General features: G+C 37.6%; 1 protein-coding gene across 4 annotated transcripts in view; it reads left to right on the top strand.

The window, feature by feature from the left end:
* MROH9 (maestro heat like repeat family member 9) overlaps positions 1 to 24,977 on the top strand; it is a 132,348-nt gene that overhangs the window by 56,102 nt on the left and 51,269 nt on the right. For 2 of the 4 annotated variants that reach the window (XM_003824644.5, XM_055111687.2), the window contains 6 exons: positions 225 to 390; positions 3,449 to 3,591; positions 4,566 to 4,703; positions 6,216 to 6,336; positions 22,129 to 22,266; positions 24,174 to 24,347. In XM_003824644.5, coding sequence (XP_003824692.2) covers positions 225 to 390; positions 3,449 to 3,591; positions 4,566 to 4,703; positions 6,216 to 6,336; positions 22,129 to 22,266; positions 24,174 to 24,347 — 880 coding nt within the window. The remainder of the gene's footprint in view (positions 1 to 224; positions 391 to 3,448; positions 3,592 to 4,565; positions 4,704 to 6,215; positions 6,337 to 22,128; positions 22,267 to 24,173; positions 24,348 to 24,977) is intronic. The other 2 variants (XM_055111690.3, XM_055111691.2) reach the window with 1 other exon arrangement.

The raw sequence follows: 24,977 nt of genomic DNA, 5'->3' as shown, positions 1-24,977 counted from the left end.
GGTATTTTCCGTAAGGTTTTATTTAAATTCTTTCTCTGTTTTCTAGGATAAGAGGTTTGTGGGATCATTTGGAAATAGGAATCTCAGTTTGCTTTGGACATGTCTGCAGTGTCTTTGCTATATAAAAATGTAAAACCAAGACTATTTTCCTGATTCTTGTTATTCTATCAAGTAGGACATGACAAACATGATTCTCATTGTGTGGGGTGGGGCTGTGTTTGCAGCACTCTGATACAGATGTGGCAGGCGGCAGGTTCTCAGGCGAGCGTGGCCCCTCACGTGCTGAAGACAATCTTATTGATACTGAAAGGAAAGCCTGGGGAAATGGAGGACACCGTAACGGAAGGGAAACGTTTCTCTCTTGATACTACCAACTTGATGCCTTTGGCGGTAAATAACACGATGAGTGTTTCTTCTTCTCAGTACTGTTTTCCTGATTGTGAAAATCCCTATCTGCCCACAGACTCAATCATACTTTCTTAACACAGTCCTCTTCTCATGCATCCATTCATGCAACACATATTTATTGAGTGTCTATTATTTGCTATGCCCTATTATGGAGCTTACATTTTGGTAAGAAACACAGACAATGAACAAATAAATGTGTTGTAAATCAGATGGTATAAAGCTTAAAAGAGATATATAGTGGTGTGGAGGAAAGAAAGTGACTGGCAAGGTTTAGGTAAGTTGGTCAGGGCAGGCCTCTCTGCTGAGCTGGCATCTAATCAGAGACCTGAATCAGGTGAGGATGTGATCCTTACATATATCTGAGTTAGAGAGTTCTAGACTGAGAGAAGGGAAAAGTCTCGTATTGATGGACACTTACCTTGTATGTCAGCGAATACAAGGAAGCCAAAGAATCTGAGTGAATTGGGCAAGGGAGATGAAAGTATAGGAGATGATATGAGAGAAGTAACCACTGGCTAGATCATGTAGGCGTTTGTAGTCATGGAAAGACCTAATCTCATTTGTGTCCATCATTTTATTCTCCTGAAAACCAAAATCACCACTCCTGGGAGTAAATTAAGGTCTTACAGAGACAGAGTAGTATAAAGTTGGCATTGCTTCACAAATGTGAAATGTTGGAATATGTATTTCTACGATGCCAATTACAATCCCTAAAGGCAAAATCCTGAACACCATAATCCTGAATATCAAAATTCCAAAATATCAAAATCCCAAAAGTCTAAAATTTCTATCATCTAATTGAATCCCCAAACTGTAATGACAGGTTTGGAATTAGGTGCAATCAAGGCTTCTAAAAGTGAATTTCAAGTTGTCACTAATAAAGTTTGTTTTTTCCATTCAGTCCAAAGCATTTCTAGGAAAATTCAGATGAGGGGATTAGCCAGGCAATATGGCAATGATGCAAACTTTAGTGGTAAAATATGTCATTTGTTTGCATTGACATTCCTTCCAGCTGATGAAATTCCAGGAGCTTTTGATAAATTAAAGCCACATATGCCTTGAATAAGCCAGAAAAGTTACTGACTGGTTTGAAATTAATTGTGGGTACAGTAGGAGAAGACACTTATGCAATGGTGTTGCTGTTCAACCATCAGTATTGTTTCCTCCAAATCTGTGGTCTTTCTATGAGTGCATGTGAAATAGATTTCTGCATGCCAAAACATCATAAAAGCATGGCACAGAAGATGGGAAAATTTAACAGGGAGTGCTCGAGTTAGTGTATGTCAAACCATAAAAGAATTTCAAAAAGAGTAGCATCACATATAAAATAAATGTGAACATATTCTCCAGGGAGAGCCATGCTGTAAAAGAGAAAAGAAAAAATAACAGCCATTCATCATAATAAAGGACTTCAAAATATAATTAATGATCATAAAAGTTGACCAGCTCTTATGAACCACCTCTATGCAATTGCCCATAATTTATTCCTATTGTTTTTATATGTTGAATTTTCTTTTTAGTATGTTTATTTTCTTTTTAATGTATTTTTCTCTCTATTTTAAGTTGTCAGCATTATTTTCTCCAATTTGCTATATACTACATATTTCGTTTCCTATACTGCAGATAAAAATGTAAAGACTTTTAGAGGGTTCTAATTATTTTTATGCATTTTGCAAATTTGTCTCCATGAAGATGCATTGTCACTGTATTGACTTTGTGTGTAAGCATTGCGCTTATACATAAAAATGTTGAAACTTCCTCAATAAATGAAGTGATGCATTTTTGTATATTTGCCTTTTTCAAGAAAGATAAAATGTATTGAGATCTCGGCTCTTTGGGTGACTGCATATGTGGTGGTGGTCCATTGGTCTGTCTTGTCAAAAGACTTAGGTTGTCCACCAAGGGATTTCAGATGACCACAATTATATAAGCTATTTCTTCGTGAATATGGTTTGTCTGCCCATAACTGTTACCACGTGACTGCTGTTAGTATACCTAAGTGTTTTATGTTTGGAAAAGTACATATGTTATTATTGCCTAATTTATTGTATAAAAAGACCTATGAAGTTTTCTGTCATGTGTTCATGTTTCTCACATGTCATTTTAATTTTTTAAAAAATTTTCTATTTTTGTGGGTACAGAGTAGGTGTATATATTTATGGGGCACATGAGATGTTTCAATACCAGCATGTAATGTAAAATACGTACATCATAGAGAATGGGGTACCCATCCCGTCAAGCATTTATTCTTTGAATTATAAACAATCCAATTACACTCTTTATTTAAAAATATATTATTATTGACAGTAGTCACCCTGTTGTGCTATCAAATAATCTTATTTATTCTTTCTAACTATTGTTTTATGCCCATTAACCATCCCCACCTCCCCCATCCCACTACCCTTTCCCAGTCTCTGGTAACCAATAAATCTCATTTTTAAGAATGTAAACACGTCTTTAAAATTTTTAAATTATTTTTCCCGAGTTACATTTTTGGGAGTTTGATCTCCCAGGATTTCAATATTCAGGATTATGGCAGTTGGGAATGTGTCTTTTAAGATTATAGCCCAGACCCATATTTCTGATGTGGTGACCTCCCGCCCATATTGCAGTAGTCAATATGCCAAATGATCTGTTGGTGACCTGACCTGCCTTCCCCTTAAATATCTCACTTCCTTGTATTGTTTGAGCACAGGTAGGACCTAGGTTATTAGTATGACTGCTCTTCATGGCCACATAGGAAGGGGACTTTGGAAGGGAAGCCTACCTTGGAAACCAACCTGCATCCCACTGGTTTGTCATCCAGGGTGTTTGTATAGTGCCTTAAGAGTTCCTTACCATAGTAGGCTTGGCACAGTTCCTAGCTCACAACTGATGTAACGGCTGTTATTAAATGAATGGATACCCATATATGCTTTAGGTTTTCTTCAAGGAGGCTGAAGGAGGGGTTGCAGAGTCACTCTCTTGCTCCCCTCAGTAAGGTTGACCGGGTTTAGAGAAAAATGTTTACATTTCTACCTCCTATTTCCTTCCCTTATAGGCATGCCAGGCCCTGTGCACCTTTCTGCCTCTTGGTTCCTACAGGAAAGCGGTGGCCCAGTATTTCCCCCAGCTCTTGACGACTCTTATGTTCCAAGTCTTCTACAACAGTGAGCTGAAACCGATACTCAAGGACAGGGCTTTGTGAGTTAAAACTGGTTATTTCAGATTAAATAAGAGATAAGCGTCCAGCTGTCAATACTTCTACCCTCTTGGGTTCATATGGGATTCTTTACAGTCCCATGTGCGGTGTGTTCATTTATTACAGTTTTCTCTCCTCTGAATGGTAGAATGCCTTCAGAAAAGTAACCAGCCCAAGTACCTAAAAGTTAGTTCACCTTCCCTGAGCATGTGTAGTATATTAAGAGCCGTGACCACAGAACTCTGTTGATTCCTACCACACTGCCTATCAGATCAGTAAGAGACTACCACAGAAAAGAGAGCAGAGCATTAAATCCAAAGTCAGATACATTTTTGCTCTGCCATTTACTTACTTTCTGCTAGTAACCTCTCAGGGTTATTATACATATAAGATTAAAAATGATGTGCTCAAATGTACTTTGTGAACTGGAAAGTTAATTTGTGGTTGGAGATGTGATATATGGGTTTATGACTACGTGCAGTTGTCTGTCCACATAGAAGTTTGGCAATTCCATTTTGCCCAAGGGTGTACAGTTGATTTTGCTACCCTGCAGGGAAATCTCAACCCACCTGTCTACTATTTGCCCTATTCTCTAAGATGACATACATCAAAGCATCCCAACTAGATAAGAATATATCCTATTCATTTAATAGAAGAAAATGGACATCTTTAGCAAGTCATTGCATCATTGAACATCTCTTTCAAATTATCTATTGCAAATAAGCTAGTAATAATAAACAAATAAGGTGTTCTGCGATTGATGCTAGATTTTGTGTGCCACAATTTTAATTTAACCCTATCCCATGTACTGTTAATCAGGGAAGATGAAGGACATTTAGCAATCTTTTTCCATTGAGACATCCCCTTTCTCAAAACCTATATTCTGCCCAAGATGGGATTAAAAGGCAGGTAATGTGTATTTAGTTTTTTGAATATCACCGGCATGTGATGACCTTGCTCTCTTTTGGGGCTTTAGGTATGCCCAGGATGCCCTGAGAGTTCTGCTGAATTGTTCTGGACTGCGACAGGTGGATATTACTCTAATGAAGGAGAATTTCTGGGACCAGTTATCTGAAGATCTGTGTTACTATCATGGAGTCTGCTTTATTGCTAAGTAAGAACAGGGGTCTCTGTGTAGGATTCTTGGTCTCTATCCTACCTTCTCCAACTTCCTTCAATAAGCCATGCGGGAACAAGATAGGCATCTATTTCAATTTCCAAATATCTCTTAATGATCTGAGTTGCTATTTGATTTCTACTTCTTCAATTATTTTGAAGTGTTTTTATTTGTGATTCTTTTTTCCTTTTTCTTGCCCTCTTACCTGATAACATAGATGCCCAATTATCCTCCCTCCACAGAACAGGTTTCTTTTCTTACAGATACAGAAAACTAGAAGTGAGTTTGGTTTTTTCCCTCTGATTTTAGCTGATTCCTGCACTGCAGGCATCAGTTTTAGACATGTTTCCACTTGAAACAGGTCCAGTAAAAACCTATACTCAATAAGCCAAATAAATTTGGAAAAGAATAGAAGAGAACTTTTATTTTTCTTGTACTGGAAAGGGGGTTTTCTAGTTAACCCTTTAGTGAACAGCAAGTTTCTGATTGTAGGGATCAGATTTTCTGATCAAGAATCAAAATACGGGCTGTTGACAACATGACAAACTAAGACTACTTCAAGTTGTGACTGACCCAGAAACTACACTCTTTGTGGTCTATGGGGCCTTGATGCTTTTATAACAGCATCTCATTTGCAAATGGATTTCAGGAACACATGCTGTGTTAAAGTGTAGCACATCTGCACCCTGCAAGTTGTCACAAGTTGAATGTCACTCTAAGGGTATCTAAGAAGTAACTTTGGATCTTCTTACTCAAAGTGGGGTCCACAGACAAGCAGCAACAGCATCACCTGAGAGTTAAAAATTCAGAATCTCATGGCCCACCTCAGACCTACTGAATCAGAATCTGCATTTTAGCAATATCCCCAGGGTGATCTGTTTGCACGTTGCAGTTTGAGAATCACTGGTTTGGAAGACCAACTGGGAATCTTAAAATGGAAACTTCCTCATGTTATCCTTTGCAATTCTGCCCTTACTGATCTGGTCCAGGCCACCATGTCAGTACAAGTGTGAGGCTGTCCACCACCCAAGTGTGTTCTGGAGAATGGCATAGTGAATCAGAGCTCATCACCTCCTTTCCTGACTAATCCAGGGCGGTCCCAAACTCTCATCGGCGTTACATCATTCAAAGAAAGAGCTTGGTCCAAAACCACAAAGATGACCTGTATGCAGCCATCTTGGACTGAGCACTAGATTTTTATTTCCTCTCCCTTTAGTCAAGAATTGATGGGAGCTTGCACTAAAATAGGACATTCTGTTCTGTGGCAAAGGATGGGAGAGACAGGAAAGAAAAGTGACATTAAGGAAAGAGATGTTGACAGGGATCCAGTTATATGTAATTCTCCAGAGTATGTGTAGAATTCATAGTGGGACTACAATTTATTTAGGGAATATTAAAGAATATCTTTCATCTGGGAGGTACAAGATATTAGAATAATGATTCTCTCTTTGCCACTATTAGCATGGTGTTTTCTCCTTTGCTAATTCAGTGCCTTATTCTCTTTTACAGAACTCTCAGTGAATATAACTTTCCACAGTTTCCGGAGACCCTGAGTTATCTCTATAAGGTCTCAGTAGAAGGTCCTAGAAGGTCAGAAGACACTGTCATCGTATTACTATTCCTCACTGAAGTGAGTTTTGTAGACTGTGAACAGCTGTGTTCTCATTTCCTTTTCTTACCCAAATTTAAATCAAAATTCCAGTTTCTCGTATCTCTCCCTCTGAATGTTGGTTCTTACCAAGACTTAAGATCATGAAAGATATCTGAAGTCGGATGGGGAGAGGTGTGGAGTTAGATCTGGGTTATGGAAGAGTTGTCCCTTCAGCTTTCCCCAGCAGTTGGTTTTTCTCTGTTTCTAGGGGTGTGAATTTGTACAAAAACTAATTATTTTTTAGGACCAGTTTATATATTTCTGCATGATTGTTAAAGTATATTGAGGGATAATTGGGTTTAATAAAGATGGTAGTTAACATCTGGGATCTAGGCAGTACTTCTGACCATCTAGAGGGAGAAAGGAACTGGCTGAGTAACTGGGTAAAATGAAGATGTGGAACCATATTACTTTGTATATCAATATTGTGCCATGTATTGTAATACTATAATGGAATCAAGCAAATTGACAAACTTTTGTTTACAAAAAATAAAGGCTTTATAACCTGAAATTATCAAATCTAATTTTTTCATAAAAATAATAATATAATAGGCACATATTACCTAAGGTGAAGTGCCCAATACTTTCAAAATTTGAGGTGATTTCAAACATCATAGGAAAACAGTTAATAAATTATGAAAAGCATACTGTTATACTATACCATCTATTTCTAAAATTTTCAAAAGTATACATAAATTAATTTAACTGAACATTGTGGTAGTCATCAATGATTTCAAATATGCTCAGTCTATTTTGACCTCTCATTAATTTTACTGCGTGACTCATTATTTTTATTGAATTGACTATTCTTTGCCCGGTGTCTATTCTTGGCTTCTTTATCAATCTTTAGTTGACTATTTACAGGTGGGTTTCTTTTTTTTCCCCATAAGTTATTGGGGTACAGGTGGTATTTGGTTACATGAGTAAATTCTTTAGTGGTGATTTGTGAGATTTTGATGCACCCATCACCTGAGCAGCATACACTGCACAATATTTGTAGTCTGTTATCCCTCAGCTCTCTCCCACTCTTCCCCCCAAGTCCCCAAAGTCCATTGTATCATTCTTACGCCTTTGCATCCTCATAGCTTAGCTCCCACATATCACAGAGAACATACCATGTTTGGTTTTCCATTCCTGAGTTACTTCACTTAGAATAATAGTCTCCAATCTCATCCAGGTCACTGCAAATGCTGTTAATTCATTCCTTTTTATAGCTGAGTAGTATTCCATCCATATATACATATATACACACACACCACCATTTCTTTATCCACTCATTGATTGATGGGCATTTGGGTTGGTTCCATGATTTTCAAATTGGGAATTGTGCTGCTATAAATATGTGTGTGAAAGTTTCTTTTTCGAATAATGTCTTATTTTCCTCTGGGTAGATATCCAGTAGTGAGATTGCTGGATCAAATGGTAGTTCTACTTTTAGTTCTTTAAGGGATCTCCACACAGTTTTCCATAGTGGCTGTACTACTTTACATTCCCACCAGCAGTGTAGAAATGTTCCCTGATCACTGCATTCACAACAACATCTACTGTTTTTTGATTTTCTTGATTACTGTCATTCTTGCAGGAGTAAGGTGGTATTGCATTGTGGTTTTGATTTGCATTTTCCTGATCATTAATGATGTTGAGCATTTTTTCATATGTTTGTTGGCCATCTGTATATCTTCTTTTGGGAATTGTCTATTCATGTCCTTAGCCCACTTTTTGATGGGATTACTTGTTTTTTTCTTACTGATTTGTTTGAGTTCATTGTAGACCCTGGATATTAGTCTTTTATCAGATGTATAGGCTGTGAAGATTTTCTCCCACTCTGTGGGTTGTCTGTTTACTCTGCTGACTATTCCTTTTGTCATGCAAAAGATCTTTAGTTTAATTAGGTCTCAGCTATTTATTTTTGTTTTTGTTGCATTTGCTTTTGGGTTCTTGGTCATGAAATCCTTGTCTAAGCCAATGTCTAGAAGTTTTTTTTTCCAATGTTATCTTTTAGAATTTTTATAGTTTCCAGTTCTCAGAGGGAATGCTTTCCACTTTTCCCTATTCAGTATTATGTTGGCTGTGGGTTTTTCATAGATGGCTTTTATTACATTAAGCTATGTCCCTTGTATGCCGATTTTGCTGAGGGTTTTAATCATAAAGGGATGCTGGACTTTGTCGAATGCTTTTTCTGCATCTATTGAGATGATCATGTGATTTTTGTTTTTAGCTATGTTTCTGTGGTTTATCACATTTATTGACTTGCATATATTGAACCATCCCTGCATACCTGGTATGAAACCCACTTGATCATGGTGGATTATCTTTCTGATTTGTTGTTGAATTCATTTAGCTAGCATTTTGTTAAGGATTTTAGCATCTATGCTCATCAAGGATATTGGTCTGTAGTTTTCTTTTTTGGTTGTGTCCTTACCTGGTTTTGGTATTAGGGTGATGCTGACTTCATAGAATGAATTAGGGAGGGTTCCTTCTTTCTCAATCTTGTGGAATAGTGTCAAAAGGATTGGTACCAATTCTTTTTTGAATGTCTGGTAGAATTCTGCTGTGAATCCATCTGGTCCTGGACTTTTTTTTGTTGGTAATTTTTTAATTACCGTTTCAATCTCTCTGCTTGTTATTGGTCTGTTCAGGATATCTAATTCTTCCTGATTTAAGCTAGGGGAGTTGCATTTTTCCAGGAATTCATCCATCTTTTCTACATTTTCTAGTTTATGTGCATAAAGGTGTTCATAGTAGCCTTGAAGGATCTTTCGTATCTCAATGGTGTCAGTTGTAATATCTCCTGTTTCATTTCTAAGTGAGATTATTTGGATTTTCTGTCTTCTTTTCTTTGTTAATCTTTCTAGTGGTCTATCAATTTTATTCATCTTTACAAAGAACCAGTTTTTTGTTTCATTTACCTTTGGTACTTTTTTCTTTGTTTGTTTCAATTACATTGAGTTCTGCTGTGATCTTTGTTATTTTCTTTCTTCGGCTTGGTTTGAGTTTGGCTTGTTCTTGTTTCTCTAGTTCCTTGAGGTGTGACCTTAGGTTGTCGATTTGTGCTCTTTCAGACTTTTTGACATAGGCATTTAGGGCTATGAACTTTTCTCTTAGCACCATCTTAGCTGTATGCCAGAGGTTTTGATACATTGTGTCATTATTGTAATTCAGTGCAAAAACTTTTTTAAATTTCCATCTTGATTTCATTTTTGACCCAATGCTCATTCAGGAGCAGGATTTAATTTCAATGTATTTGTGTGGTTTTGAAGGTTTCTTTTGGAGTTATTTCCAGTTTTATTTCACTGTGGTCTGAGAGAGTGCTTGATATAATTTCAATTTTCTTAAATTTATTGAGGCTCATTTTTTGGCCTATCATATATTCTATCTTGGAAAAAGTTCCGCTGTTGAACAGAATGTGTATTCTGTGGTTGTTGGATGAAATACTCTGTATATATCAGTTAAGTCCATTTGTTCCAAGGTATACTTTAAATCCATTGTTTCTTTGTTGACTTTCTGTCTTGATGACTTGTTTAGTGCTGCCAGTGGAGTATGAAGTCCCCCACTATTATTGTGTTGCTGTCTATCTCATATTTTAGGTCTATTAGTAATTGTTTTATAAATTTGGGAGCTCTAGTATTAGGTGCAAATATGTTTAGGATTGTGATATTTTCCTGTTGGACAAGGCCTTTTACCATCATATAATGTCCATCTTTGTCTCTTTTAACCACTGTTGCTTTAAAGTTTATTTTGTCTGATATAAGAATAGCTACTCCTGCTCACTTGCAGTGTTCATTTGCATGAAATCCCTTTTTCCATGCCTTTACTTTAAGTTTATGTGAGTCCTTATGTGTTAGGTCAGTCTCTTGAAGGCAGCAGATAGTTGGTTGGTGAGTTCTTATCCATTCTGCAGTTCTGTGTCTTTTAAGTGGGGTGTTTAGACCATTTACATTCAATGTTAGTATTGAAATGTGAGGTACTGTTGCATTCATCATGCTCTTTTTTGCCTGTGTATTTTGTTTTTTGTTTTTGCTTTTTAACTTGTATTTTTGTTTTATAGGTTCTGTGTGATTTATGCTTTAAAGAGGTTCTGTTTTCATGTGTTTCCAGGATTTGTTTCAAGGTTTAGAGCTCCTTTTAGCAGTTCTTGTAGTGGTAGCTTGGTAATGGCAAATTCTCTCAGCATTTGTTTGTCTGAAAACAACTGTATCTTTCCTTCATATATGATGCTTAGTTTCACTGATTACAAAATTCTTGGCAGATAATTTTATTTGAAGAGGCTGAAGATAGGGCTGCAATCCCTTCTAGATTGTAGGGTTTATGCCGAGAAGTCTTCTGTTAATCTGATATGTTTTTCTTGTTAGGATAACTGGTGCTTCTGTCTAACAGCTCTTAAGATTCTTTCCTTCATCTTAACTTTGGGTAACCTGATGACAATGTGCTTAGATGAAGATCTTTTTGCAATGAATTTCCCAGCTCTTCTTTGAGCTTATTCTATCTGCATGTCGAGATCTCTAGCAAGGCTGGGGAAGTTTTCCTCGATTATTCCCCTGAATGTATTTTCTGAGCTTTTAGAATTGTCTTCTTCCTCAGGAATACCAATTATTTTTAGGTTTAGTTATTTAACATAATCCCAGACTTCTTGGTGGCTTTGTTCATATTTTCTTACTCTTTTTGTCTTTGTTGGATTGGGTTAATTTGAAGACCTTGTCTTTGAGCTCTGAATGTCTTTCTTCTACTTGTACATTCTATTGCTGAGACTTTCCAGAGCATTTTGCATTTGTCTCCAAAATTTCCTGAACTTTTTATTGTTTTTTCTTTAAGCTATCTATTTCCTTGAATATTTTTCTCTTCACTTCTTGTATCATTTTTTGGATTTCCTTGCATTGGGCTTTGCCTTTCTCTCGTCCCTCCCTGATTAGCTTAATAACTAAACTCCTGAATTCTTTTTCAGGAAAATCAGGGATTTCTTCTTGGTTTGGAATCATTGCTGGTGAACTAGTACGATTTTTGAGGGATGTCGATGAACCTTGTTTTGTCATATTACCAGGTTTGGTTTTCTGGTTCCTTCTCATTTGGGTAGGCTCTGTCAGAGGGAAGGTCTAGGGATGAAGGCTGTTGTTCAAATTTTTTTGTCCCACAGGGTGTTCCCTTGATGTAGTACTCTTCCTCTTTTCCTGTGGATGTGGCTTCCTGTGATTCAAACTGCAGTGATTGTTGTCTCTTTTCTGGGTCTAGCCACCCCGTGAGTCTACTAGCCTCTGGGCTGGTACTGGGGGTTGTCTGCACAGAGTCCTGTGATGTGAACCATTTTTGGTTCTCTCAGAAGTGGATAACAGTGCCTATTCCAGTGGAGGTGGTGGAGGGTGCAATGGACTCTGTGAGGAGCCTTAGCTTTGGTGGTTTAATGCTCTATTTTTGTGCTGGTTGGCCTCCTGGCAGGAGATGGTGCTTTCCAGAAATCATCAGCTGTAGTAGTGTGGAGAGGGACCGGTGGTGGGTAGGACCCTAGAACTCCCAAGATTATATGCCATTTGTCTTCTGCTATCAGGGTGGGTAGGGAAGGATCATCAGGTGGGGATGGGGCTAGGTGTGTCTGAGCTCAGACTCCCCTTGGGTGGGTCTTGCCATGGCTGCTGTAGGGGATGGGGGTGAGAGTCCCAAGTCACTGGAGTTGTGTACCTAGGAGGATTATGGCTGCCTCTGCTGAGTCATGCAGGTGGTCAGGGAAGTTGGGGAAAGTGGCAGTCACAAGCTTCACCCAGCTTCCACACAAACCAAAGGGGCAGTCTCACTCCCACCATGCCCCCTGCAACAGCCCTGAGTCTGTTTCCAAGCAGAGGGCAAGGCAGGCTTGAAAACTTGGCCAAGGCTTTTCTCCTCCCAGCTGCAAAAGAAAAAGGCTTTAGTTCTTCCCCTGCCTGTGAAGTCTAAGTCTGCAAGCCACATTCATGCCCTCCCCCGAGTTCTGGCCAGGAGGCTTCTTGCCCCATTCAAATTGTTATAAAGTTCAGCTCAAGAATTCCTTCTCCCTGCATAGTTTTACTCCCTGCCCCTCTGGCCACCCTCCTGATGGATCCCTGTGGTGCCAAGCAGGAATGGGCTGCTTGGGGACCCAGTGAACTCCCAGGGCCTTTCTGCTGCTTCCCCTACCCCTGTATTTCACTTGGCTCAGCTCTCTGACTTGACTCAGCTCCAGGTAAAGTCATAAACTTCTCTGGCAAACAGACCTTCAGCTTCTCCAGTCAGGTTGTGTGTTTAGGAAAGGAGGGTCTCCCTTTCTCACTTCCGCAGTTGGGGCACTCACAGTATTTGGGGGTATCTTCCGGGTCCTGCAGGAGCGTCCACTTCCTTCAGAGGGTCTGTGGGTCCTCTCAGGATTGCTGGTTTGTCCTTGCAATCAATCTGGAGCTAAAATTCACAATGCAGCCTCTGCATGCTGTTCTGTCTGGAGCTGCAATCTAGTCCTGCTTCCTATCTGCCATGATCCCTCCTAGTCACCAGGTGGGTTTATTTCTGAGCACTCTGTTCTGTTCCATGGGTCAATATGTCTGTTTTCAGGCCAGGACCATACTGTTTTGACTACTATAGCTTTGTAATATATTTTGAAATCAGGAAGTGTAATATCCCAACTTTATTGTTTTTCAAGATTATTTTGACTATTTGGGGTGTTTATTGGTCTCACACAAACCTTATTTTTTTTTCTATTTCTGTAAAACAAGCCGTTGGAATTTTGATGAAGATTACATTGAATGTGTAAATCACTTTGGGTGGTATAGACATTTTTATTTTTTTGAGACAGGTCTTGCTCTGTTTCCCAGGCTGGAGTGCAGTCACATGATCTTGACTTACTGCAACCTGTGTCCTCCATGCTCAAGCAATTCTTCCACCTTAGCCTCCAGAGTAGCTGGAACTATAGGTGCATGCCACCATGCTTGGGTAATTTTTGTATTTTTAGTAGAGATGGGTTTTGGGTTTCACCATGTTACCCAGGTTGATCTCAAACTCCTGAGCTCAAGTGATCCACCCAACTTGGCTTCCTAAAGTGCTGGGATTACAGGCATGAGCCATCACGCCTGGCCAGTATAGATATTTTAACAATTTTAATTCTTTCAATATATGAACACTGGATATCTTTCCATGTATGTGTGTCTTCAATTTCCTTCATCAGCATTTTATAGTTTTCAGTGTACAGGTCTTTAACATCCTTGGTTAAATATATTCCTAAATATTTTAATTTTTATAGCTATTGTAAATAGAATTGTTTTCTTAATCTTTTTCATGTAGTTTATTGTTAGTGCATAGAAATGCAACTGACTTTTGTATGTTTATTTTGTATTCTGCAGCTTTACTGAATTTATTACGTCCAACAGGCATTTTATGGAGTCATTAGGGTTTTCTATACATACAAGATCATGGCATCTGCAAAGACAGAACATTTTACTTCTACCTTTCTGATTTGAATGACTTGTGTTTCTTGTCTGAATGTCTGTCCAGGACTTAAAGTACTAGGACTTGCAGCACTTTACACTTTTTCTCCTTACCTGCTCCCATTTTATTCTATTGATGTCACCCTTTACATATTTTTATATTGTGTGTTCATTAACAAATTATTGAAGCTATATTTTAATACATTTGTCTTTTAACTTTTATATGAGTTAAATGTGATTTACACACCATCCCATATTAAAATATTCTAATTTTGACTATATATTTATCTTTCAAAGTGAGTTTTATACATTCACATATTTTAATGTTGTTACTCAGTGTCCTTTTATTTCAAGTTGAAGAACTCCCTTTAGCATTTCTTGTAAGTTAGGTCTCATGGTTGTAAACTCCCTCAGCTTTTGTTTGTTTGGGGATGTCTTTATCTCTACTTAATTCTGAAGGACAGCTTTGTCAGGTATAGTATTCTTGGTTGTCAGGTTTTTTTTTCTTTCAGCACTTTGAATATATCCCGCTCCTTCAGTTGTGAGGTTTCTGTTGAGATATCTGCTGATAGCCTTATGCTAGTTTCTTTGTATGTGAGAAGTCTCTTTGTCTTTTCTGCTTTCAAGCTTATCTCTTTTTTTTACTTTTAATAATTAGATTATAATGTGTCTCAGATAATTCTTCTTTGAGTTGATCTTAGAGTCTTGAGCTTTATGAATCTAGATGTTCTCTCTCTATCTTTCTCTCTGCTCCTTCCTCCCTCCCCCACACCTCTTTCTGCCCTCTCTCTCCTCCCCCAACTTCTGGAACTCCTATAGGAGAGAGAACATTTAAAGAAATTCTGGCTCAAAACTGTCTGAATCTTGTGAGGGTTATAGACATCTAGATTCATATATTTAATAGTGTCCCTTACATCCCTGTCTTTACTCTCTTTCATTCTTTTTTATCTTTTTCTTTTTTTTTTTTTTGGCTAATTTCAAATGACTTGTCTTCAAGTTTGCTAATTCTTTCTTGTGTGTGATCAAGTCTGCTCTCAAAAGTCTCAATTGAATTATTCAGCCTGTTATTATAGTCTTCAGCTCCAGGATTTCTGTTTTGTTATTTTTTATTTTTTTTTAATTAAGTGTCTCTTTCTGTTCATGCATTGCCTTTCTAATTTTATTTAGTTGTCTATCAGTGTTTTCTTGTATCTCATTGAGCTTCTTTAAGATGATTATTTTGACCTCTTTGTCAGGCAGTTTGTAGATCTCCATTTTTTGTGGTCAACTACTGGAGCTTTATAAGTCTTCTTTGGTAATGTCATATGTGCCTCATTCTTCATTATCTATATAGCTTTGCATTGGTTTCTGTGCATTTGAAAATGCAAACACCTCTTCCCACTTTTACAGACTGGCTTTGGCAGGTAAACACCTTTTCCTTTTCACACCTGGGCTAATGCCTCCAGAATTGTAGGTTAGGTGGAGTTGGAGCTAGGGCACCTGGGTGCTCCTGGGACTTGTGGTTGGCTGGTCTGTTACCACGGACTCAAGAAGGTGTGTCTCTTCTCTGGTTCCTGGGTGAACTGGCCTAGCTCCAGGACCTTGGTCAGTAGTGTTGTCTCTGGAATGAGGGTCCACTACAGAGTCCAGAAACAACAGACCTATTACCAAGTACACAGATGGGTGTAGCTCCTTTTGGGTCTGTGAGATGGCTCCTACTGTGTAAGTAGGTGGGTCCCAGGGCAGGACTGGCTCCAGACAATGACTAGCAAGGATAGAACCCAGTCACAAGGCTGCTTCAGTGTCTACAGCCAAGACCATGATCTGCAGGATAGGCACGTTCGTAAGCTGGTCACTAGACAGGAAGAACTGCTCCCAAACTGCAGCTAAAAGGGGCTGGAGTCAAGGTACAGGACCTTTCCAGGATCTGCTGTGGGACCAAAGTTAGCAGTCCAGCCTGCAAAATCACATATAGGCTTCTTTTGGCAGCTTCCTCGGCAGGCAGGAAGGCTCTCAGGCCACTGCTGAGAAGAGATAGAGATGAGTTACAGGGCTGTTTCAGGGCACAAAGACATAACCAAGGTCAGCAGGCCTGTTACCCTGGTTTCCTTGATGGATGGTTTTGGTGGCAGAACCAACACCAAATGTAGCTGTAGCCAAGTCTGCAGAGAGACCGGGTCATTTCTGGGTTTAGAACCAGGACCACAGTCAGCAAGCCTACCATCCAAGCATTGATCTGCACTCTCAAAATAGCTCTCCTTAATTTTAGAATCCACCATGTTTTTGCAACCTTCTACATAAATCCCAAAAAGTTCCCAGCAAGGTAATTTTGTTTGGGGATGACTGCAAAATTATTGCTTCTCTGGGGGATAATCATGGTGAATAGTATTCCATTCTTGTTTTATTATGGATTTTCATAGAAATGCTTCTATTTCACTATTAAGACAGTTAACTTTTATTGGAAATACACTGTTATTAGCCATTGTTCTATTCATAGTTGTATTTGAAATGTTGAATTTTATTGACTGTATTTTGACAGTGAACAACATAATTTTTTATGTAACTTATTAATAATATATAATGGTCACAGATAGCCTAACATTAAAACTATCATTGTAATATTCTACAAACTAGATATGATTGGAACTTGACTTATTAGAATTTTATTAAGAATTTTTATATCTTGTTCAGAGGTGATTTTGTTCTGCAGTTATTTATTATGTGTTGCCTCTCATATTTTTGTATGAGATTTACATTCAATTGTAAAAATCAATTCAGTAATTTTAAATACTTTTCTGTACAATGGAATTACTTATGATTCTTGGAAATCATCTATTTCTTAAAATTTTGGAAGAAGGCTGTAGTTAAAATCATCTGCTGTGATCCACACAGATTTTAATACTATGTTGCCATAAAAATGAATGAGAAGCCACACACCTGTAGTCACAGCTACTCAGGATGCTGAGACAGAAGGATCACTTGAGGCCAGGAGTTTGAGGCTGTCGTGAGCTGTGATTGTGCTTGTGAATAATCAGTGCATTCCAGCTTGGGCAACATAGCAAGACCGTATCTCTTTTAAAAAAAGAATGAGAAAGATCTCTTTGTACTGATGCAGAGTAACTTCCAGGAGACGTTGTTAAGTGAAAATAAAACAAGCTGCAGAGCAGCACAGATGCTACCTTTTGCATAAGAGAGAAAAAGACATGTATTATATACTATAGAAGTATATAAAATATAGACTTATTCTTTGGGAAACATACATATGCACACACTAAATACATGTTTTATGTATTATATATAATTCTATATAGTTTTATTATATATTATAAAATATAAGGATTTTTAAATATATACTTATCTTTTGGAGAGAAAACAAAAAGATAAACTAGATACTAAAGAAACTGGTTACTTTAAAGGACATGGAAGTAATAGGGTAGAATGGATAGGGATGGAAATGAGACTCTCAAAGTACCCCTCTTGTGTAGTTTCAACGCATAAAGTTATTGTTGAAAGAATAAAATTAAATCAAGAAGAAGAAAAAAGCCAAATTTAAACTGATGCAAATGAATTTATTTGTATAGCAAATTAATAACCACACAGATAATATAATTACTCCATGCAGCTTATGAACATAGTGCTTTGACTTAGATATATTCTAAGAATGAAAATGTCTATAAAGAAATATTCACTTTTACTCAGAAGGTTTATTGGTATTGTATATTGATATTATCATTTTAAGACTAAGGTATGTATTATTTATCAGAAAGCAAATAAGTAAATATATTAATCCTATTAGATGCCAGGGTTTTCCAAGTAAAAGGAAGGCAATAAAAACATGAAGCTGCAAAAAGTTAATATAAACTCTTATGTTAGCTTTGAATTAAAAATATCAACATTATAAGTATAAACTCACGATTTAAAGAATAACTATTTCCAAGTTCTGAGTAAAAGCCAAGAAGACATGATATTCTGACAGCTAGGAGTACTTTAGCATCCATTTCTAATGGTTTCTAAGTGCTATTACTTACCAAAAGGAACCATGTCTCCTTGATAAAATGGCTGGTTTCAGAGGGCAAGAAAAATAGATGAGTCAGGGACATCTAATTTTTCCACAACCCAAAGAAGGACTAAAGGCCCATGGGGCCATGTCAAAAGGACACAAGAAGTAGTGGCTTCTACTAGCCAACTTTGAGTATCAAAATGAATAGTAACTAAATAATTGTAACATTTTTTTTCCTTTTTTAATTATTATACTTTAAGCTCTGGGGTACATGTGCAGAATGTGCAGTTTTGTTACATAGGTATACACATGACATGGTGGTTTGCTGCACCCATCAACCCATCACCTACATTAGGTATTTCTCCTAATGTTTTCCTTCCCCTAGCCCCCAACTCCCTGAAAGGCCCCAGTGTGTGATGTTCCCCTCCTTATGTCCATGTGTTCTCATTGTTCAACTCCCACTTATGAGAACATGTGGTGTTTGTTTTTCTGTTCTTGTGATAGTTTGCTGAAAATGATGGTTTCCAGCTTCATCCATGTCCCTGCAAAGGACATGAACTCATCCCTTTTTATGGTATTCCATGGTGTATATGTGCCACATTTTCTTTATCCAGTCTATTGTTGATGGACATTTGGGTTGGTTCCAAGCCTTTGCTATTGTGAATAGTGCTAGAATAAACATACGTGTGCATGTGTCTTTAGAGTAGAATGACTTATAATCCTTTGGGTATATACCTAGTAATGGGATTGCTGGGTCAAATGGTAATTCTAGTTCTAGATCCTTGGGGAATCACCACAGTCTTCCACAATGGTTGAACTAATTTATACTCCCACCAACAGTGTAAAAGGGTTCCTATTTCTCTACATCCTCTCCAGCATCTGTTGTTTCCTGACTTTTTAATGATCGCCATTCTAACTGGTGTGAGATGGTATCTCACTGTGGTTTTGATTTGCATTTCTCTAATGACCAGTGATGATGAGCATTTTTTCATATGTCTGTTGGCTGCATAAATGTCTTCTTTTGAGAAGTTTCTGTTCATATTCTTTGCCCACTTTTTCATGGGGTTGTTTTTTTGTTTTGTTTTGTTTTGTAAATTTGTTCAAGTTCTTTGTAGATTCTGGATGTTAGCCCTTTGTCAGATGGGTAGATTGCAAAAATTTTCTCCCATTCTGTAGGTTGCCTGTTCACTCTGATGATAGTTTATTTTGCTGTGCAGAAGCTCTTTAGTTTAATTAGATTCCATTTGTCAATTGTGGCTTTTGTTACCATTGCTTTTGGTGTTTTAGACATGAAGTTTTGCCCATGCCTATGTCCTGAATGGTGTTGCCTAGGTTCTCTTCTAGGACTTTTAGTAACATTGAATTTTTTTTACTTCATGAGTCCTTAGTGGTTCTCAAAATGAGAGAATGAGAAGAGAGACAGAGACAGGAATAGAGACAGACAGCGAGACAGATGCCATCCACTAAATGTAGAAAGAATGCTAGAAGTGGCAAATCACAATTTCTGCAAGCCCTAATGTGATAACTAAATCCAGAAAAATCATCAATAGATGTTAAAACAATTAAGTGAAAAGTTGTTAGAGAATGGAATATTCACATAGCACCAAATTACCACCCTACAGATTACTTACTGGAATCCCAAAGGGAAAATATGACTTTACATTTTTATGTGTGGTTATCACTCAAAAAGAATTACCTTTGATCCTGTTTGGAAATAATGCATTGATTATTACCAGTCTCCCATTATTTTTCATCTATTTCAATGATCTAGTTTTCCTTGACTTACGTTGGAAGATTTATATTTTTCCAGAAAATAATTTATTTCACTCAGAATTTCAAATGACTGCCATAATCACTGGGTCTCTACTAGATGGGCTACTAAAATCACCAAGAAATATTTTTTAAGTACATAAGCCAGGGTCTGCCATTGGAAAACCTACTAGGATGACGCCCAGACATGTGTAATGTATAAAAGCTGCCCGCAGAAGATCCTGCACTCATCCTTGCCTAAGAACTACTAACACAGATATTCTTTTTAAATTTTTGATCTAATCCACACTTTTTTTCTCATTGCTCATTTTACTTGTTCTTTTTTGTATTATATTGATCAAAAATCTGTTTATCTTAATAGGATTTTTTTCCTGTGCAAAAGGCAATAGGCTTATTAATTCTATTTTTTTTTGTTTCCTAATACAATGATTTCTGCCTTTATTATTTTCTTACACCAACTTTCTTTAGCACTGTTTTATATTTTGTGATATTGTTTCTCTTAATTTCAGGATATAAATAATGTTAGCATTTCTTTTTAAGTAAAATATTTAAAGTCAAATTATGCATTTACTTCCAACTATAGTGTAAATACCTATGTTATATATAATTTTTATTGTTTTTTATTTTGTTGTCATCCTATTGAGTGTTTGAGTTCCTCTGTGGTTTAAGATTTTGATCCACAAATTAGGGGAAATTTCTCTTAAATTTGCAAGTACTTTATAGACTTTCTTGTTTTTTTATTTAAACTTTCTTTTTGGTTTCTTCTTTTATTATATCACAAATTTTTGAAGTGCTTTTTAATTGTTTTGCTTTAGAGAAGTTATTAATACTTTTTGACATGGTATCTAATTTTTGTGAAGGTTCTCTGAAAGCTTGAAAAGAAGATGTGATCTGTCCTCCTCTCTCATTCAGTCTCTCTCACTCTCGCTCTCTTGCTCTGTCACTCCCTAACTTTCTGTGTACCTGATCTAAGGATATTTTAAATTCTTCCAAGGAAAACATGATTTTATAAAACTGTCATTTTTTTTTTTTTTTTTTTTTTGAGATGGAGTCTTGCTCCGTCACCCAGGCTAGAGTGCAGTGGCTCGATCTCGGCTCACCGCAAGCTCCGCCTCCCGGGTTCACTCCATTCTCCTGCCTCAGCCTCCTAAGTAGCTGGGACTACAGGTGCCCGCCACCAAGCCTGGCTAATTTTTTGTATTTTTTAGTAGAGACGGCGTTTCACCATGTTATCCAGGATGGTCTCGATCTTCTGACATCATGATCCGCCCGCCTTGGCCTCCCAAAGTGCTGGGATTACAGGCATGAGCCACCGCACCCGGCCAAAACTATCATTGTGTTTTTGAGAGATTTTAATCAGCATATTTGACTGTCAGTTATTAAATGTATGAAGGCTCATGATACTCATGTCTTCACTCTGGGTATTAGCTCTTAAAAACTAAACTTCCTCAAACTGGCCTGCAGGTTCTGTCCCACCTTCCATACTTGCCCTCAAGCCTCCCTGCTGTCGTCTTCTGTTCCCTCTCCCTTCCTCTCACTCATCTTTCAGGTGCTCAAACACACCCTGCTTCATATTCCTCAGGGCCTTTGCACATGGTTCACCATCCTTGAAGGTCTCCTCTCTAAACACTTCTTCTAGCTAATGCCAACTCACAAACCTAAATCTAAATATCACTCTTCATTCTAAATGGAATCTACATTACACAATGTAAATTCAATAGTCCCATAGATCAGGGGTCCCCAACTCCCTGGGCCACATACTGGTACCGGTCTATAGCCTGTTTGGAACAGGGTTGCACAGCGGGAAGTGAGCAGCATGCGAGCATTACCACCTGAGCTCTGCCTCCTGTCAGATCAGTGGCGGCATTAGATTTTCATAGTAGCACAAACCTTATTGTGAACTGTGCATGCAAGGGATCTAGGTTGTAGGCTCTTTATGAGAATCTAAACTAATGCCTGATGATCTGAGGTAGAAGAGTTTTACACCCTCCCTCCCCAGCCATTCTTGGAAAAAAAATGTCTTCCAAAAACTGGTCCCTGGTGCCAAAAACTTTGGGGACTGCTGCTGTAGATGCAGATGTGTTGTGACATCTGGTAGCTTTCTTTTCTAGTACTGACTAAAATTAGAAACTCTGTCTCATTAGAATAGTACATAGTATAGTATCAGTCTCTCTAGCTTGCCTGGAAGCTCCACAGGGTCGTGGGTTGCTACCGTTTCGCTCACCATTGTATCTCTATTTACTAGCGCAGTGCCTGGCCTGTAGTGGGTATCACCTCTTAGCATATGTAGACATACACTGTGAAGAAACTCACAACCTGACTACAATCAGTATGATGGGGAAATTTCAATTGGGTCACTCAGTTTCCAACAATGGAGGAAAATGTAAAATACACACACACACACACAGACAAAAACGAAACAAAGCATCTATTTTTCTATCCTGATTGTTGTCTCTCCCCACTGCTGTGAGCACTGAAATATATATATTTGATGTTTTAGTGAGATTTGCATTCTAGTTTTACCTAGAATATCTTGATTTTTATGACAGAAATCATGCAGTGGCCTCTACTTTGCTTATAAACTTATTAACTATTTTCTTTCAGCTTCTGAATAACTACTTCAAGGACCCTTTACCAGAAGAATTTTTGGTCCTCTTCATAAACTGGATCAAAGATTCCAATCCTGTAGTTAGCAGACTGATCCTTCATAGAATTGTCCACATGTTACCAATTATCAATAAGGTATGTGTATGTGATTTGCGTCTGCAAGCATCATCAAAATCATAATCTGAGATTTTGATGTTACTTAACATCTTCACTGACAAAGCGGTGATATTTTTCAGTCTCTATATAACTAAAACATATCAAAGCCTGCTGTTTTATTAACAAGGAAACTGAGTTGAATAGAAAGGATGTGTTAAGTCCACTTAGTGGCTTTATCACCTTACTTTTTTTTTTTTTTTACAGAAAATCATTCATTGCACTCAGAATGTATTTATCCTCATTGCCCTAGACTTGTCTTACAGTCTAAACCATATATACATAATTTCCCCTCCAACATACACTCATGTGTACACACTAATTCCTATCTCAGAGCACTTGCTCAAGCTTTTTCTTCTACTCATAATGTTCCTACTTTACCTATACATATTTACGTTTTTCTCCTTTTTCAATGATCAGCCCAAGTCAAACTGCACTGAAAATTCTTATCTCTCGCAGCCTCATCCCTCTCAGAGCCATATCAGTTATGTGCACTCATATTTTATACCAGTGTCAAAGCATAGTTCTTGAACCAGCAGTATCAGCATCACCTGGAGACTTGCTAGAAATGCAAATTGTGAGGCCCCACCCCAGTCCTATGGAATCAGAAATTCTGGGGTGGGCCCACCAATCTGTGTTTTAAAGGTCCTCCAGGTGACTGTTATTCAAGTTAAAGTTGAGAACAACAATCTTATACTGTTTCCCATTGACTCACATGAATACTTGTTACCTTCCAGGTCGACTGAATTTAAGCACGTTCCATTTTCTGTAATTCTACACTCCAAAGTATCTTGCAAAATGCTGACAGTGCAAATGTTCTATAAATCATTACTTTCATAATACATCCAATAATAAATCCTTGTTTATCTATTGAGCATAGTCTCTGAGAACTGAAGCCTATCAGTGGACACCCGTTGTGCATTTAGAATGACATAAGCCATGGTCTGTTTACTTTAAATAAATAATACAAGTTGATGGATTTACCAGCAGTGTACATTATCTTAGTAAGCAGCAAATTATTTATTGCTTTACCCAGAGCTCTTCCCAATGTTATCAAAAACTGAAAGGAAAATTCTGTCAAGACTTCCTAGGAGAGTGAAAGAAAAGTAGTGGAAAGTGATCTGGGTTGAGATTTCATATACTGTTGGTAAAGACACAAATGGCCTCTGGCATTGACATAGTCCTTAGCTCTATTTTTTTCTCCTTAAAGCTATTATTTTGGCAAAATAATATTCATTCATTTCCTTTAGTCTTTTTCTCCTTGCCTTTCTTTCTCTCTGCTGTCTCCTTTTCGTGTTTTTCCTTGCCTTCTATTCTGTTTGGTTCTGATCTACATTGACTCCCATGACCTGCCTGAGTGTCTCAGTAGCTCTCATGTCCAAATGGGTCACTATCATCTAATTTAGAGGTCATTCTGCTAGTAGTGTGTTAGTAAATGTTTGACAGCCAGGTGTCTGAAAATAAGGCCAATTCCCTGGTGTAAAGATCCTTATGATGGCTAATTTCAAGCTTTCAAAGGGACATCACTAACCATGGAACTGGGAAAAGATGCACAATAGCCCATCATTATTTAATATTCCTGCCAATCAGACAAAATGCCCATGAATAACCTCAAGAGCATAGATAATGGTAAAATGTAGCGAAAGAATTAGGGAGTGATAATTTTTTAGTATTATCAGTTTCTATTTAATGTTAAATTTATATAATTTAATTTTCAATAATAATTTTCTTAGCAAAAAGTCAACATTTTTGAAAATTTGACAAGAGATTTTCATGAGTCGGCTTCCGCACACCATGATGTGCCGCCCAGACTCAAGGTATCCATATAAATGTCAGCTCAAGTCTCCTGCTAGTTCCTAAATCCCACCATTTTTTCCTTTTATATGTAGACAGAAAATGTCAGCAGTATATTAATAGCCATCCTGGATGCCTTCCTTTCCAAAGATGATAATGTTGTACTTCAGGCCTTGCTCACCCTTAGAAGGCTTTTAAACGAACTGGACAAAGTGACCTACTCTTTGGGTACCAGAATTGGTTCCAGCTACTGTACTCTGATGGATCATGTGAGTTACACAGTTAGATATGTGAGATCATTAGGTTTTGTGGTTCAGCTGAAACTCAAGTTGAGGCAGTGATGTTAGGTCACAGAATAAGTCAATAGGAGAAGAAGCCACCATTTCTTTTCCAGAGATAAAAATATTAGTTAGGTAAGTACTGGTCTTTTTTTTTTTTAAGTACACTGTGAGAAACTGGGGAAGAAAAGAAGACTAATCAAGGAATAGCCTCTATCCTTGGATGAAACTGTAGCTTTGTGGCTATATACTGGTTAACCCTATATCTGGACTGCCTGGGTTCAAATCCCTCTTCCACCTCTTATTGGCTATGAAACACTGAGTGAGTGATTTCTTCAGTCTTTTGGTGTATCACTTTTTCCCCATCTATAAAACATCAATAGTGACATAAACAATATTAGGTTTATTATAAGAATTAGATTTGATATTTGCCGTGCCCCAAATAAATGTTTGTTATTATCATATAAAACTCGAATTTAAAAGTATTTTATCAGAAAGTGGTTCTTTCTGAAAATTCTCATTTTACATGGTAAATATGTTTCAGAAAAGTTTAATGAAAACTTTGGGAAAATGTCCCTGTCTGACAGCTTTGAAGAGAGCAGTGGTTCTCCCAGCACGCAG

The sequence above is a fragment of the Pan paniscus genome, chromosome 1, assembly GCF_029289425.2.
Source record: "Pan paniscus chromosome 1, NHGRI_mPanPan1-v2.0_pri, whole genome shotgun sequence".
NCBI lineage: Eukaryota > Metazoa > Chordata > Mammalia > Primates > Hominidae > Pan > Pan paniscus.
Note: the sequence above shows the minus strand (reverse complement) of the source record. Positions and strands in the feature narration are given on the sequence as shown.